Source organism: Chinchilla lanigera, unplaced genomic scaffold, assembly GCF_000276665.1.
Source record: "Chinchilla lanigera isolate Chin_1 unplaced genomic scaffold, ChiLan1.0 scaffold00069, whole genome shotgun sequence".
Taxonomy (NCBI): Eukaryota; Metazoa; Chordata; class Mammalia; order Rodentia; family Chinchillidae; genus Chinchilla; species Chinchilla lanigera.
The window spans coordinates 6,547,103-6,564,549 of NW_004955470.1; the positions used below are offsets into that span (position 1 = coordinate 6,547,103).

The 17,447-nt window shown below is 47.1% G+C and overlaps 1 protein-coding gene across 1 annotated transcript; it reads left to right on the forward strand.

Moving 5' to 3' along the window:
- The first annotated feature begins 6,347 nt into the window (after window positions 1-6,347).
- On the forward strand, window positions 6,348-16,712 carry Pdcl3 (phosducin-like 3). The gene is made up of 6 exons (XM_005400758.1): window positions 6,348-6,581; window positions 8,577-8,706; window positions 10,529-10,619; window positions 10,911-11,054; window positions 12,130-12,338; window positions 16,338-16,712. Exons 1-6 carry the CDS (start codon window positions 6,372-6,374, stop codon window positions 16,481-16,483), a joined length of 930 nt encoding a protein of 309 aa, XP_005400815.1. The 5' UTR covers window positions 6,348-6,371; the 3' UTR covers window positions 16,484-16,712.
- Window positions 16,713-17,447: the final 735 nt, after the last annotated feature.

Consider the following 17,447-nt stretch of genomic DNA (forward strand, 5'->3'; position numbering starts at 1 on the left):
GTTTGAAATATGTTTTCTACTTTTAACTGACTATAGCTACATAGAGGTAGCTTCAGAGCTTATTTTAGTAAAATTATATTGCATTTAGTAAAATGTTCCTTGATATACATTTCTATAGTAAATATAAGGCTGTAAATGGCTCATTTATAGATGTCCCTCCAAAGCCTCATGTGCTTATGGGGGGGGGGGTTTGGGGGAGGTAATTGGATCATGGGTATGTTACACTGGATTAGTCCACTGGTCACTTTGGCATAGTTCTGGGTGTGGGTAATGGACTTACTGAAGAGGGAAGACCCCTCCACCAGCGTGGGTGACACCAACCAAAAGGCTTGTAGCCTTGATGGAATAAAAAGGGTTAGAAGGAAGTTTGCTGCTTCCTGCCTACCATTCCAAGGACCGTTTCTCCTCTGTTATGCCCCTGTACGATGTAGCGCTGGTTTGAAGCTAGCTGACTATGGACTGAAAACTCTACAAACTGTGAGCTAACATAGACTTTTTCCTCTTTTAACTAATGGGTGTGAGACACTCTGTCCCAGCAACAAGGAAGTAACAAAAACAAAGGCCATGTTGTTTGCTTAAATCAAACCCGCTGCCAGACAGAAACATTATGTATTTTTAATGCAATTTCTAATGAAGGATATATAGGACAATTAATACACACTTATAAATTGATTCCAGTCATGCCTTTTATGACATTTTTCTATCTATAAAGTATGGAAGCCTATGAAACATTCGATGAACATGTATAATTTTATAATACAAAAACACAGAGGTAGAATATTAATGGATGAAGAATCACAGGAAGCATTTTGACCCCAGTGAACCAACCAGGTTGCTGAGTCCATGCTGGCCAGATGGGAGAGAGGCATGGAGGTCATATGATCTGAGCTGGGCAGGAGATTTGTGAAAAGGGCTCCACGAACAGTATCAGAAGCTGGAGGGAAATGTGGGTCAAGAAAGTGTTTTTGTCCACACATTGGAGGTACGGTACCGTCCTGTGCAGTTGAGATTGGATAAATTCTGATAAACATATCACTAGACAATTTCGTTGTTTGGCTAACATTATACAGGGTGTTTATAAACATCAAGAGGGTGTGGGTCAGTCACTATGCTTGTCATCAACAGACAGGTGCCACCAACAGCCAGATAAACAGGACATGCACAAGGCTTCCACAAGCTAACACAGCATAAGGTGAGGCATGGTATAATAAATACATAAATAAATGGGCATTTATTATCATTATCAAGGCTTATGGGGCCAGGGATATAGTTCAGTGGCACAAGTGCCTGCTTAGCAAGTGCAAGGTCCTGAGTTTGATTCTTGACACCAAAAAAAAAAGAAAGAAAAAGACTTACATACTGTACGTAATTGTATGTACTACACGTTTACACGCCTGGCCACACGGTAGGTTTGTGCACGTCAGCATCATCACAAGCACGTGAGCAATGGTTATAATGTCACTATGTCACAGACATTTTTCAGCTCCATTATCATCTCTTAGGACCACCACCACAAATCCATCTGTCTTTGGCCAAAACACTAAGCAGGCAATGACTGTATTCCAGTATGCTCACTTGTTGAGCAGAGGGGAGAACCTATAGCAGGCACAGGAGAAATGATTGCTACAGTCCATCCAACCATGAACAAAGGAGATGGGTAGAGGTCTCCAGTGCACAAAGTGGGTGTTGCCCTTTCTCAGGAGCCCAAACGGGACAGTTACAGAGCTGGAAGGCCACGGCATCGACAGGTTACTGGAGTCGATGGTGGGAGCTTGATTAGGGCTCCTTCTGGTTGCTTTTCCTGTCTCCACTACAATTTAAGAGCATCTTCTGAAAATGAGGAGAGAGAGAAACCAGTTGGACTTTGGGAAGAAAGGAGAAGGTGTGAAATAATTCTCTAGGGCAAACAGAATGAATAGAACAGGGAAATGGAGCTTGGGGAACCCACTGGAGGCATGTAATCTGAAATTTAAAGATGACTAGTCAAAGGAATTACTTATATTTCTGTGGCAGTGCAGGTCTGGCACGGGCAAGGGACAGGATGTGGCTATTATCTATCTGTGACAGTACTTCAACAGTTTAGTTAGCAAGGAACAAGTCAGTGAATCAGGCAGTCCCCAGAACTAAGACAGATTCAGAGCAACTCTGGGTCTGCCACGTGGTAGTAGGAGGGGCGTGCGTGGTGCGGGCTCCTAAGGGGCTTGAGATTTGGTAGTGTGGAAAACAGAAGAGATGATTATCCCCCTGGGGTTGAAGGCAGAGCATTCTGGGAGCTATGCGTGTGCTTTAGAGCAAAAGCGGGTCCTCCACTAAGGAGGCACTGTGAAAGATGGGCAAGGTGGCTGGAATGTAGCGTTGAGGATGCCATGGAAGCTATGACAACACAGTTAAAGGCTGCCACCATAGGGCACTAAAGGGTTGTTAATAGGTTGGTGCCCCATTCAAAGTCAGTGAGAATCCACTGGCAGCTTTAAACAGGAGAAAGATCGAATTTTTACTATTAGTGAGTGCTCAGAACGCGGTTGCAGCAATTCCTAGGGTTGGGGGTGTGCAGGAACCTGGGAATGAGATGATGGTTTGGGTTAGGGTACAAGTAGTAGAGATGCTGAAATGTACACATTTAGCACAGGTGCAAGTTTTCCCTAAATATTTTCCATCCACGGCTAGTTGATGTAAAGCCATCTGTACGTCCTAATAATACCTGCCTTTTTTCTACTTGACATTATATAATGTCATGCTAAATGCTTACAATAGCCGTCACGACCATTTATAAAGACGATACAGAATTCCAGTGAAACAAAATATGGCCTAAAGACCATCAGTGCTGGAACCACCTGACAGCTATCCAAGAGGTGAGGAGTGAGCTCCACTCTGCACCTGCAGGACCACAGGCTCTGGGAGTTGGATCCACAATCTGCATTCTAAACTATTTCCAAGTAATTGTGATATTTTGTGATCCCGCTCCTTATGAAACCTAGAAAACCTTGACTACAAAGCCATCATCGAAATCAAGTGTTGTCTGCTTTCCTAGGAAACGATTGCTGAATTCCAGTAGTCAGGGTGCCTTCTGGGAGAGCAGCCTCTGCACAATTACGGTTCAGCAAACGTTCTCCTAGATGTTTCTTTCCCAGTGTTTGTCTCCCGGGGAGTGTTCAATGGCGCTCGAGCTCCCAAAAGTCCCAGATGTTTTCACGCCAGACATCACCTGTGCCTCTTGTCTTCACCTGCCCACCTCTTAACGACTAACTTCCAGCTGGTCTCCAACTGGGGAGAAGCACACCGCGCAGCGCACAATCACCCCTAATCGTACACCAGCACTTTCATCTCCGTTCACTGCATTTGTTTAATGACAAGTAAACCAGGGCTGCGAGGCACTGAGACGAAAAGCAGGGCAGAGGGACACACTTTTTCACTAACTGAAGAAACACAAACAAATCTTGGGATGATGGTGCCTTAGGAGCACACACAAACACATCTGGAATATGAATTGTGGTTTCCCTGGCAGCAGCCGTGGAGCCCCCCCTTTAATGATGGCTCATTTAAAGAGCACACATTGAAACTGCTCTTTTAAACACTGCCACTCCACTGCATCTTCACATACGGGCTTTCTGTCTTATGACAGTTTGAGATCAGCTGGCTAAGAGAATCTGCTGTCTGCTTTCCCCTTGAGAAGGAACCTGGGCTAATGGCATCATTTTTCTACACAGGATCCTGTAATGCGAAGGCTCACAGTCACTAAATTTTAATGCCAGCTGCAGCAGTTTTCCAGCAATTTGTGCAGGAGTCATTAACAGGAGGCATTGCTAGAAAATTGCTAGTATAAAGAAACAATAATGTCCTATCTGGTCATGCATCACAGGAGCGTCCTGGTACAGCACATCTGAGCCACATTTCCACAGATGCTTGAGCTAAATGGAGCACAGTTTCTACTACCTCCCTGTTAAGAAATCTACACACTGTGTGTAACTTCAGACTTTGTCTTCTTTAGTTTTATTAAATCCATTCATCCTTTATAAGGGGTCGTGAACACCTGTCCCAGAAGGGAGAAAGGGAGTAAGTGGGCACTGCTAGGAAGGGCCAGTAGGCCAAACCGGCCTTCCATCTCTGTCAGGAGCAAATGTGTGCAAAAATACCAGGAAATTTTACCTTGTTATGGAGACATCCGGAGGTACAGAGATGGAAATAAAGTCTGGTGAAAGCCAACCCAAAGCTTTGCACAAGGAAGCTATTACTTAGCAGGAATGAAGTTACAAATACTAAAGTGGTTTACAACCAATATGAAAACCACTAACATTAAGGGAAGGTTGAGTTGGGGGCGCGGTGTATTTACTGACACATTTTTGCGGCTTGGAGCTATTTCTGTGTGTGGTAATCTCGGGTCATCCCCGGTCAGAAATGCCTTGCAGGAGTACTGCTACCACCCCCACCCAGGGATATGACCAGAAGTTGCAGGGCCTGAGAGCATAAGGTCGTTAAGAATGTAACTGGGGGGCTCTGTCTGCGGGATGAGGTATTTCAGTAGTCTAAAAGAAACAGGGCTTGGCTTGTACTGGGGGAAGTTAGTCTACAGAAACACACAATTAAGGATAGTATTTTTCTGGGTTTGTGCTATCTGTGGAATTTGTCAGCTTTTACACACTGGAAATTTGTAACTCTCTCAGCTTAAACATTCATGCCTAATTTTACATGCATGGTTTTGCGTTCTTTTCTTAAAGAGGACCTTCAAGATTGAATTTGCTTCAGGCCCCAGAAAATTGTCCTTGCTACTAAATAAAATTTATTAGCGGATTCTCATTCCCATCTCTGCCTCTACAACTTTACCCCTCTCCATTTGTTTCCTTTTTCCTGGGATTCTTCTTGCAAAATTAAGCAAACATGAATATACACATAAATGTATTTTTTATTTTAACTTTTTATGTTATACCAAAGGCACTAGGCTTTTCAGCATTATTCCTATGCAATAAAAGTAGGCGAACCTATTATTTTTAAAAATTTGTCTTCTGGATGTGAATAATAGTCAGTGAAGTCTTTTTCCATTTTTAACTTTAAAATTAGCCCATATTTTTTCTTGTTTTGTCTTTTTAAGACAGCATATTGCTCTGCATTTCAGGCTGTCCTTGAGCTCACTTTGTAGCCCAGGCTGGTCTCGAACTCACAACGATCCTCCTGCCTCAGTCTCCCAAGCGCTCGGATCACAGGCGTGTGCCACCACGCCCGACTATAGCCCATATTTTTTTCTGCCACTTTTAGTTCTCTTTTGAAACTCTGATATACAGCTGGGGGTGGTGGCACACGCCTGTAATCCCAACACTTGAGAGGCTGAGGCTGGAGGGCCGCCGCTAGTTTTGAGGCCAGCTTGACTACATAGTGAGCTCAAGGCCAGCCTGCACTACACAGAGACTCTGTCTCCAAAAAAAAAAAAAAAAAGTATAAATTCTTCACATTGTGAAGTATGTATCCAATTTTCTCTACTTTCCAATGCTCTTCCAAATGTCCCAACAGACTGGGAAGCTGACTCGCGCACACACTAATCGCAATGCTTCTGTGTACTCGGTCCCGTTCCTGGAGCTGCTCTGGAGTTGCTGCACTGTCCCTTCGACCCTTTTGTCTATTCTGCCTCAGTACCACGTTGTTTTACCATCTGGAGGGATAGCTCCTCCTCCCCCGCTGCTATCCTTTGCTTCTCGGAGGTCATCCCAATATGCCTTGTCAAAGCGGGGCGCCCAGCGCCCACCTACAGGTGCGTGGCCTCTAGGGTCAGCGCCCGCTTTACCGCCTGGAGACGGGAGCCGGCGCGGGCGTACCCCAGCCCTTCCACTGATGCCGGCGGGGCCCGGCAGCTGCACGCTACAGTCAGGCAGCCGATGCCTACTCCGGGTCGCAGATCTGCGCACTGTGCGTGTGACTCTGCCGAGGCGGAGCGAGGTGAAACGGCGTTCGCCTGTCCTGCTCTGTCCTGCCGGCGGTGCCGAGGGTTAGGCGTGGGCAAGCGCTGCCCGCCGAGCTGCACCCCAGCCCGTCGGCCCCTCCCGACCCGCCGAGTCCGCAGAGCCCAGAGCGGAGGCCGGCACTCAAGGCTCTCAGGAAGTCTGTCTCGCACGAGCGGTCACCCCGACAGTGACAGGTTGGTGGTTAAAGTCCCGGGGACCCCCGATCGTTTTTAATCGCGGCGCCGGAGGGCCGAAACACATTTCTGTTTCTAACTTCCAGGTCAGGCGGGCCCGGGCCGGCGGCCGGGAAGCCGTGTCACTCCGGGCGCCGCCCCCGCCAGCCCCGCCCCTCCCCAGCCGCGGCTGTGCCCGTATAAGGCCGCGCCGGGAGCAGCCTCGGCCCCGAGAACTCCGCGGCCGCCCGAGCAGCCAGCCTGGCGCATGCGCAAGGCGTCGCCGACGGGTGTTGAGGCAAGGGCGCGGAGCCCGGCTTCCGCCTTGGTTCCACCCAGCTCGCGCTTGTGGGCGGAGCGAAGGGCTGGTTGGGGGGGGGAAAGGCGGAGCTTCGGCTGCGCGCGTGCGTGGAAGCGAGTTGAGCGGGTCGGGGTAGCGCGGTGGGGCTGGCTCGAGCGATCTAAAGTCAAGATGCAGGTGAGCGAGGCGAGGTGCGCGGGGGCCTAAGGCACGGCCGCTCATTGGACCTGGTGGGCTTGCTCCGGCCGCGGGCGCCTGCCCTGCCAGAGTTGCCGGGTGCCGCGGTTCCGAGGCCACGCGAGTCGAGACGCGCGCAGGCGCAGTGCGGGAGGGCGGGCGTGCCCTCCCCACCGGGTGCCCCAGTCTCAGCAGGGACCCCTGGGGGCTGGCCCGCCTTGAGGTGGTCCCCCTTTGAGGCCTCTGAAGGACTTGCCCGATCGCGGGTGACGTAAGCGGCGTGCTACTTACTAACTTGCACAGTGAGCACCTGGGCGGGCGCGCGGCGGGGGAGCTGGCGCGGGGAGCGGCGGCCCCGCCCCTGAGCCCGGCCGGAGCCCCGCGTGTCCTGGCGTCCGGCACCCGCCCGAGGGCTCGGAGGCTGTGTCCGCAGCAGCGCCGGTGCTCAGCCCGGGTGCCTCCTTTAAGGGCTCCCTGGGTTCCAAGCTCGGCCTCACAGTCTGCTCAGCGTCAGTTTCCTAATATCAATGCAGTCAGCATCCCCTAGTTGTGTTCTCTGTCCCTGTTCCTCCCTCCTCTGCCCTCCTCGGGCTTTACTAATGGAATTTGACAAAAGCCTAAAGGAATTGAAAGAAAAAAGCCTAAAGGAAGTGAAAGAAGACTCCAAAGAAATGGCCTTTATGCACAGGCATCAGTGACAGCCAGATTCTGTTACTGGCCATTGAGCCTGACCTCCCTGAGCTCGGGGAGGAGTTTTGAACCGGGGTCTGCGCTCCAAGGCAGACGGGAAGTGCGGACGGTGTGGCCTCGGTTGGAGAGGGCGGGGTGACCAGCTGCAGTTGCAGCACATGGGCCGCGCCCCTCTGTGAGGGCCGGAAGGACCAGGGCTGCCCCGACCACCTGCTGGCAGGCTTCTGGTCACTTCCCTTTCCATACCTCTCAGCACGGCTGGGTGTCCCACATCCCTTCCACAGTGCTCCCTGAGCTCGTTTTCCCGGCCAAGGCTGAGCTCCACGGCCCTGCTCCTGCCGAGCCGTGCCGTGCCCGCCCACGCTTGTAGGGCTGAGTTCTGGATCCGAGAGCCCGCTTTGACATCGTGTTTGTGACACCGGCTCTGGTCAGTTTGGCCCCGTTTGGCATGGCAGTGTCTTCCTGAACTCCCTGGCTCACCTCCGCGTTGGAGGATGGAGTAGACGCAGGGGAAGGGCTTAGGGTCCCGCTGCTTTGTTTAACGAACATCAGCTCTTAAGAGCTGCTCCCAGGGGTCTCAGCTCTTCCTTCCTGATTGGACCTTGGAACTCTGTCAGCTTAACCTCAGTCTTCCTCCGTCCCTCTCTCACCACCAAGGCTGTGAGATGCTCAAACTGTGACGGTCTGTTTATTTTGAGGCCTTTCACTTATGCTGGTCCCTCTGCCTGGGAAGTTATTTCCTAATTCGCCATTCTCACATGGCTGGCTCTCCCCCCACCATTAGGTGATGGTCAGTGTTACCTCCTCTAGAGAACGTCTCCGTCCACCTTGTGAAGATCCCCTTTGACTCTAGACCAGCAGCCACAATTGGTCTGTAGATAGATAATATAATGTATGTATACTTGTTCACTGCTGCCTTCCCCACTCTACCAGGTGATGGCTTCACCATGCTTCCAGTTTGCCTAATTTATAGTAATTTACATACAGGAGGTACTTAAATATCTGTTGAATGAATGAATCGCTCTAGGTTATTAATAAGTGCAATGCTCAGAAGCCAGGGCAGAACCTAGTGTCAACATCCATGCTGAGCTGTACATCGTGCCCTGGTTTTTACCCCAAGCCTAGCTCCTGTTTCTGGGGAGGGAGGAAGAACAGAACAGAGGCAGTGGGTCTTTTGACACTTTTCTCAGCAGTGGGCCATAGAGCAGTTTGGCTAGCATTCCCTTCATCCCCACATTGCCCGTTTGACGAGGTGCCCTCTGTACCGGACTTGGCATTCACGCATCCTCATCCCTGCTGTTCAAGGACCCCAATGCAGACACTGAGTGGAATGACATCTTACGCAAAAAGGGCATCCTGCCCTCCAAGGAAAACCTGAAGGACTTGGAAAAGGAGGCGGAAGAAGAGGAGCAGAGTGTCCTCCAGCAGTCAGTCGGTGAGGTTGCTGACTTTCTTGTTCTGTGGCTACTTAGGCCTGGAAGCAACTTTCTGAGCCTCCAGGTGCTGTGGCAGAAGGAATCTCTGAGCTCCGGCGTGTACTTACAGCCAGTGCTCCCGATCGGGGGCCATGGATGTCCTGAGGACCTGAGGAGTGAGAGCTGGGACAAGGATGACTACTTGCCCTGGGAGGGGAAAGGCTGGAAGGGGAGCAGCTTCGGAGGGAGACATCGAACCCTGTCCAGGACCTGTCCCCTTTATTCTTGCTGGACAAGTCGAGATGCTGAGCAGGCACTGGGTCTGATTTTCTCCAGTTAGAGAAGTCAGCAGGAGGCATAACTTTGGGAGTTGTCAGCATAGGCACCGTGTTTAAAGCCGTGAGACTTGATGCATTCACCAAAGGAGCAAGTACAGGTAAAGAGGAAAGGACTCGAGGGACTGAGCCTTACTGGATATGGTGGTGTATACCTGTAATCTTAGCACTCGGGAGGATGACTGTGAGTCTGCGGGCAGCCTGAGCTGCGTAGGGAGTTCAAGGCTAGTCTGGGCTCCATAAAGCGACCCTGTCTCAAAACACAAAAACAAATGAAAGAACCAAGCCCTGAGGAATTTTTGTCACCAGGGGCTCACAGGGGAGGGACATAGGGATAAGGGGAAGGAGCATCTGGAAGCCAAAGGAGGACCAACTTCAGTTCTTGGGTCAGTGGCCACCCAGCATCAAAGCATGGCCATAATCCATGATGAGAGTAAAGAGACGCAGGGCACAGCCTGACTTGATATCAAGAAGCAGGAGTTTTTTAAGCAATGAAAAGGGGACACAGATTCCATAGCAGTGGGTAACAAGAAAAGGTGGAGCTGCGGACCACTAGTAAGAAAAGGTGGAGAAGGCTGTGATGATCACTTCAGGAACTGTGGGCTGGGGGAGGGCCCTCATACCCACCCCACCTCCTGTGGATGGGAGAGCTGTTGGTACCCCACCCATGACTGTATACACACGCTCAGATCCGGAGATTTCAAGCAAATACAAGAGGTGTGATCAAAAAGCACAGTATTTTTTGTTTTTTTGTTTTTAATTTACTACAGTAAAAGACAGATTGCCAAATCCTCTCCCCTTCTCTTCGAACGTACCCATCCCGTGGTTCCTGCCATTTCCTGCAGCATTTCCGGAAGTCCTCTTTCCTGAGTGTCTTCAGTTGCAGTCATGGCTGCCTCGATGTCCTGAATGTATTCAAAATGTTTTCCTTTCACGGTCGTTTTGACTTTGGGGAAGAGCCAGAAGCCTCCAGTACTAGATCTGGTGGATGAGGTGGAGGAGGACGCACTGTCATGTGTTTAGGAGCCTGCCTTTCCGTTGGATGGCACTCAGTGGCAGCAGTCACCGTATTTTTATCACACTGCATGCACAAAGGAGGACTCCAGGACTGCTTTAGAAAGTCGCAATAATGATGGGATAAGTGTGTTCAAAGAGAAGGGTATATTTTGAGGGGAATTAATGACCATGTGCCTTTTACCTTAATTTTTTTTTACTTAAGCATACCGTATTTTTTGATCAGCCCATATAACTGCCTTATTTTATAAACCTGGGAAAGTGCTTATTCATACCCTTGCTACCGTGTAGAGGTAAGCTGGGCAGACTAGCAGATAGATACCATCGTAAATCTCTTTAAAAACACCCTCAGCTTTTTATTACGAGTGAAATACCTTGACATCTGTCTTAGTGTTGTGTGCATAGCTTTAGGAGAGAAAAGAAGAGGGAAACCTGAAGTAGTTGTTTGTTAATCTTCTGAATTTTTTCCTTTTGCCAATTTAACTATATTTAGTGAAAACATACGAAGATATGACTTTGGAAGAACTAGAGGACAATGAAGATGAATTCAATGAGGAAGACGAACGGGCTGTTGAAATGTACAGGTTCGTGTCGCTTAGAGGGACACTTCGGGGCCTTGCAGGGTAACACAGTGTGTCTCCTGAGAAATTAATTTTTGGCTGAGATAATATTTGAAAAGGACTACTACTGAACAGTAATACTGCAGATTTCAGTGGCATGGTCTTAGACTCTTGCTATGAGGTAAATAAGTAAGACGAGGTGGTTAACAGGCGTTGCCTTCTGGACTGTGTGTGTGTGTGTGTGTGTATGCGTGTGTGCACGTGCATGTGAAGACTTACATGTGTGTAAGGCGTTTCTTTCCTCCCCACGTGCAGGCAGCAAAGACTGGCTGAGTGGAAAGCAACTCAACTGAAGAATAAATTTGGAGAAGTTTTGGAGATCTCCGGCAAGGACTATGTTCAGGAAGTTACCAAAGCCGGTGAGGGCTTATGGGTGGTCTTGCACCTTTACAAGCAAGGGTGAGCTCCTCTTCCACACAGTCTACCAGATGCTCGTTTGAATTTACGTCTTGAACCTGTATCAAGTGTAACCCATGTTGAAGGTTACTTTTTCTTTCACTTGCTGCACTATTGCTCTGTGTTTTTGTTGCCAATTTACCCAAACTTTTAAGGCCTAATTTCATCTTAAGACTTGCAAGCAGAACCTATAACTTAAGCTAAAAATTTTGAGTCACTCGTCTCTTATAGGCACGACCAACCTTTCAGCTTGTCTGGGCCACGCTGAGTGATGAAGAATTATCTTGGCTACATATAAAATTTATAATGTAGTTAATATATATAAGTAACTACTTCCTTTTTAAAATTTATATTTATTATAGCGTTAAAACAGAGAGTAAGCCACAGGTTGGACACATTTACAAGAAACTCTACCATTTCAAAAGTACATGTAATTTATTGCTGTTGGAGGTGGCCAAGAGTGAACTTAATAGTACTTACGTTTACTGACGCTTTGGATGTCCAGTATTCCCATCAGCTAAGTGTTGTTCTTAAATTATGGTGTCCAGTGCTTGTTGAGGGATAGGTCAGAGAAGAGATACATTCTGACCGAATTCGCAATTCTGAATCTTCAGCGTCCTCATTCACCCGCTAGAGGGAGATAGCATAGCTGTTGCCTTTTACATTGAGGCTGTCCTTCGGAGTTACTGTTGGGTTCGGTTACATGGTACTTCGCATTTTGAGATTGTCACATTCCCTGAACATTTTGGAAAGTTTTTTGAAAACATGGCTCCATCTTTCTAGGCCAGTGGTGGTGAACCTATGGCACACATGTCGTGTAAGACAAAAGATGTTAATATATGAGTTGTTTTTTAGACCTAAACCCTCAGTATTCAGGTTTAATTGCAGTGCTGGCACTTGGCAGTGAATAAATGGGTTTTGGGTTGCACTTTGGCCACTTGTCTCTAGCAGGTTTGCCATCCCATTCTAGGCCACACCGCTTGGGCAGCCCTCAGGAGGCCTTACGGTAGGTGGCAGGGCAGCTGGGCTTGGTTCTGTAAACGTGGGATCACAGCTGCTTTTCCTTCTGTTTCTGTAGGATTCCCCTCTGTGCCCTGATCAATCAGCACTTCAGTGGACTGGCCAGGAAGTTTCCTGATGTCAAATTTATCAAGGCCATTTCAACAACCTGCATTCCCGATTACCCTGATCGGAACCTGCCCACAGTATTCGTCTACCTTGAAGGGGACATCAAGGCTCAGTTCATCGGTCCTCTGGTGTTCGGTGGCATGAACCTGACAAGAGATGGTGAGGGGCTCCCGGGGCTGGGCAAGGGAAGGCAGCCTGCTTGCTGGGGCCTGGGCTGTGGTCATGCGGACAAGTCACGTCCGCCTTTGCCCCTGTCTGGCCGATGCTGAGCGGGACGAGACACATTGAATCTCTCCTCTTAGACGATCGTGTTTTGTTTAAGTTGTAGTGTAGCTCAAGGTCATTGCCTTCATTTTTTATTTTCATTTAATTTCCATCATATTAGTGCCCCTGGCTTATATGTAAATGTGTCTCAGTTGAGTACCTTAGTAGCTTTTGCATTTGATTTTTGTTAACTCTGCTTCTGTGGAGGGTGCTTTTTGTTCCTTTCCACCTGCTGGGCGGGGAAGTGTCACAGTGTACATCCACATGTGAAAGGCAGCCTGAGGCCAGAGATGTCTCTGCTGAGTAGAATCCTTTCTCTCTTTACTGTAGTGATATATCAGCTATACTAGCCCTCAGAAATGTAGTTTTGAACATTACCACTAAGATGGCAGTTGGAGAAAGTATAAACATAAAGACACATAAGAGATACATCAGCTAGGCAGTATTCCATTGTTCATTCACTTTTTTTTTTCTTTTGACTTTGAGATAGCGTCTTGCTATGCAGTTCAGGCTGGCCTTGACCTCACTTTGTAGCCCAGGATAGTCTCGAACTCACAACAGTCCTCCTGCTTCGACTTCCCAAGTGCTGGGATTACAGGTGTGCGCCACCACACTCGGCTATTCCATTGTTCAAAGATAAAAACAGTATTTCAAAGTGATGGATAGCTTATGTTGACGTTTTTTGATCAGATCATGAGGTATAGTCTGAGTCCCATTTTCTGTTGCTGTAACAGAACACTGGAGGGCTGAGTATGTTATGGAGAAAAGAGGTTTGTTTGTCTCATGTAGCCTGGCACCAGCTTCTGGTGAGGCCTCATGCTGCGTCAGTCTCATCGGTGTGGAGAAGTGGAGGGGAAGCAGGCACTTGTGCAAGGAGAGACCAAGAGCTGCCAGGCTCACTTTATAACACCCACTCTTAAGAACCACCCATGCCCATGAGAACCAGCCCAGTCTTGGGAGACCTACATGAATCCCTCTTACAGGTCCCACCTGCTGCCATCCACTGTGTCAGCAGCAGATAGCATCTAAACCATAGCCATGTCTTGTTATATCTGGTCTTTATTTCTAAAAAGTCTTGAGGATTAGTAAACTTACATACTCGTACATGTATGTATATGTGGCTATGTAGATATATTTTTGAATCAGAATCAGAAATCTTCATTTTTTAACAGAAATTTGTTGCTTTTTTTTTATTTTAAAGAGTAAAAGAAGGATAACAATAATGGGGGGGGCTTACCAAATTACAGACAAAGTAGTAGGAAATTATCAATGGTTATTGTTTTACATATTGTTATGTACAAGATAGTTTCTCAGGAAAACAAATAGACAAATAATATTGAGTTACAGACAAAAGATGTAGGAGATTATCAATAGTTGTACTACACTTTGGTATCTTCAGAGTGGCTTCTAAAGAAAATAAATAGAGCTATACATGAGTGACCTATTGAATAATCATTAACTATTCTCAATGGTTGTTGTAGGAAGCACATAATAATAGACATGCATCCATTTATGAAATAGGATAGGAACAATACAAACATTACAGAGATGGATAGATTAGTAGGAAAATATCAATGGCTGCTGTAATACATGGTGGTATCTTCGAAGTGATTTCTCAGGAAGACAGAGATACGCAAGAAGGATCTAACAAGTAGTTACAGCCTAAGGGTTGTCAAAAATCAAGTGAGCCGTCTGGAGCAAAAGCCATTTTTTGTAGCGTTTTCTCTCCAGCCTCCCATCGCATTGGGAGCCCACAACCAGTTAGTGTCCTCTCCCCAACTGTCAGCACAGGCAGCAGGAATCCTGCTGCAGACTTCTCTGGAGCTCCACCACAGCCTGTACTATCAGGGGAAGAATGGCTTCCAGGGAGTCTCTGCAGGTATTGTGCAAGGTCCTCCTGGTTTACAGCTTCCGAACGGCTCTCATGACCCCAGTCCACAGGGCCTCTGACTCCTTGGGCTTAGTCTGCATTCTCACGTTCCTTGAGTCCTTGTTCAGCAGCTGCTCCTCCACTGACTCTGGACCTTTCTGGTTCTCAATGGCAGGAGCAAGAGTGGCGCATTGTATGGCATGTATTCCCAGGGGTTTCTCTATGTTTGAATGATTAACACATGTCCGTGGGTGGGCATCTGCAGCTGGTGCATGGTGGGCCAATTGTGTCATTGTTTCTCTGTGTTATGGATGTTCTCAATTGAGCGGCCTTGGCCGGCCTGAGGGCCAGCGCGCAATAGCGCTTGTTGCTGCGTGGCTCCCCCTGCACCAAAGGCCCTCCTTCCGGAGGCCTACAAGGCAGGGAGCGAGCCAGTCCAAAGACCAGTGCTCCCTGCCCGTGGCTCCCCGTGTGCCTGGGCCCCTCCTTCCAGGTGCCTACGAGACAGGAAGCGAGCTGGCCAGAAGACCGGCGCTTCCTGCGCGTGGCTCCCCGTGTGCCGGAGGCCCTCCCTCCAGGGGCCTACGAGGCAGGGAGCGAGCCAGTCCAAAGACCGGCATTCCCCGCCCTTGGCTCCCCGTCCGTGGCTCCCCGTGTGCCTGGGCCCCTCATTCTGGGCGCCTACGAGGCAGGAAGCGAGCCAGAAATTTGTTGCTTTATCGCAACATCCAGCCAATGTACATAAAGCAAAAATATTAGGATAATGATCATCTTCATGGAGCACCACCCCAGCACCACTGAGATGTAACTGACAGAAAAGAAATGTTTATATTTAAGGTGTGCAGCATGATGATTTGGTTGTGCAACATGAAACAGTTACCATAGTCAAGCTAATTAGTACATCCATCACCTCATGGAATTCTCTCTTTCCTTTTTTCGTTTGGCGAGAATACTTAACATATTTGCTACAAGCAAATGTCCAGCATTTAATGCGTTATTAATGGTGATCACTGTGCTGTATATTAAATCCCCAGAACTTACTCATTTTATAACTGGAACTTTGTGCCCTTTGACTGGCATCTCCTCATTTAACCCCAAACCCTGGTACCTGCTGTTCTACTCACTGCCCCGTGGAGCATGTTAATATGACTTCAGGAAACATGGCAGACTGTAGTGGAAGCACCTAGTTAGCACTGACCTGCCTGTAATCCAGGTTTTCAATTTTAGAATCTCTTGGGATGTCGTTTGGTAATGCCTGGGTTCTTTGATGAAAAGTGCGTCTCCTGATTTTACTTCACAAGGTCTTACCCCGTATACAATTGCACTAACTATAAGAGGGTGAAATACAGGAACCGTGTTGTTGGTCTCTGATTGCTTAGTCTCCGGTACTTTATTTTTAATTATTTGATATCACTTGGAACAAATGTATTAGCTCTAGGGTGTCACCCAGCAGTTATCCTTTGACCCTAGTAGATGAGATATTGGACATGGCCTGAAATTTTCCGTTAATTAACTAAAATTAGATTTGATGAGGTTGCCATGTGACCTAGGGAGGTTATTTCCTCTAAATGTTTCCTGCCTGTTTCTTTCCTAGGAAATTTTCCAAGCTAGGGAGCTGTGGTAGCTAGAGGAAAGGCTTATTCTTTGTATCTTACTGTAGTTTTCATATAGGTTCAAGTGTGTGTAATACCGCATCTGAAAAAGTGAAAGTTTTTACAATTTTCCTTCTTATAGGTCCTGTTTTTTTCCTCTCTTTCTCAGCACTGTAACACTAGGGCACGAAGATTATCACCCAATTTTGATGGTCGTGTTTTCTGTTTCATGTATTTATATGGCTTGAGGGTGTGAGAAAAGGTTGCGTGGGGGCTGGGGATTTACCTCAGCGGCACAGCACCTGCCTGGCAAGCAGAAGGTCATGAGTTTGATTCCCGGTACCAGAAAAAGAAGAAAAAAGAAGCAAAGGAAAAAAAAAGAAAAGGCTGTGTGCCGTGGTGCCGTGTGTGATTTACTTTTTCCTTTTGCAGAGTTGGAGTGGAAACTGTCCAGATCCGGAGCAGTCAAGACAGACCTGGAGGAGAACCCCAAGAAGTCTGTTGAAGACGTGCTGCTGTCCTCGGTGCGGGGCTCCATTCCCATGAGGAGGAGGGACAGTGACTCAGAGGGCGACTAAGGCTGCCGCCGCCAGAACTTTTCAAACTTTCTTAATGTGACAAGTCACCTGAATATTTTTAAAAAGAAAAAACCAAGAACGAATCCTTTTGATTTTTAGCCTTTTTATAATTATACCTCACATCTCATACATTGGAGAAATAATCACTGCTCAGAATTGTATTAACTTTCTTGGAACTCTCTTTTTAAATAACATTTCTTTAAAAGAAAGTTTAAATCATTTATTGGTATGGCAGATGTCTATATTTTCGCATTTATGGTTTAAGCAAATGGTAAAACTAGTCACTGTTTTGAAATATCACTACCGTATAGAAAGGAATGTGGAGTTTTATATTTTACACAGATTTACAATTGTAGTTTTTTTTTTTTTTTTTTTTTTTTGGTTTTTCTCCGGTACCAGGAACCAAACTCACGACCTTGCGCTTGCCAGGCAGGCGCTTTGCCGCTGAGCTAAATCCCCAGCCCCCTGGAATGTGGAGTTTTAAAAAACTGGATATTGGGAAGATTGTGAACAAAGCTTTATAGTTAAAGTTTTTATTTTATAAAGTTAGCAACAATCAACTCAGAAGTATATAAGAGTGCTCTATAGGGAAAACAGGTTAGTATTTATCCTGTTTAGAAGAAATGGATAGTTTTGGCGGGGGAAAAAAACCCTATTTCATCAAGGCCCTGACTAACAGACTTTAATTTATTATCATTTTTCTTTAAGTGTTTTTGTTACGGTTAAAGTAACATTAAGACACCAGTTCATTTTGACTTCTGTAAATGGCCACTTTAAATTCTTTTTTTGGAAATAAAGTATAAACACACACATAAACTCTCTCATTTAATAAGTAAAAAATATATGAAGATGTTTTGTGAACCAGGACCCTGTTACCCTTTATCACTTCTTGTCAAATTGATCCTGTTAACAAAAAACGGGAAATAATCACCAGTATTTGTGCAGTACTTAGCACTGATTTGAA

Coding starts and splice junctions, on each gene's coding strand:
- Pdcl3 (XM_005400758.1), top strand. CDS start 6,372: ATGCGCAAGGCGTCGCCGACGGGTGTTGAGGCAAGGGCGCGGAGCCCG. Junction 8,707..10,528: donor TGTCCTCCAGCAGTCAGTCG/GTGAGGTTGCTG, acceptor AACTATATTTAG/TGAAAACATACGAAGATATG. Junction 10,620..10,910: donor CGGGCTGTTGAAATGTACAG/GTTCGTGTCGCT, acceptor CCCCACGTGCAG/GCAGCAAAGACTGGCTGAGT.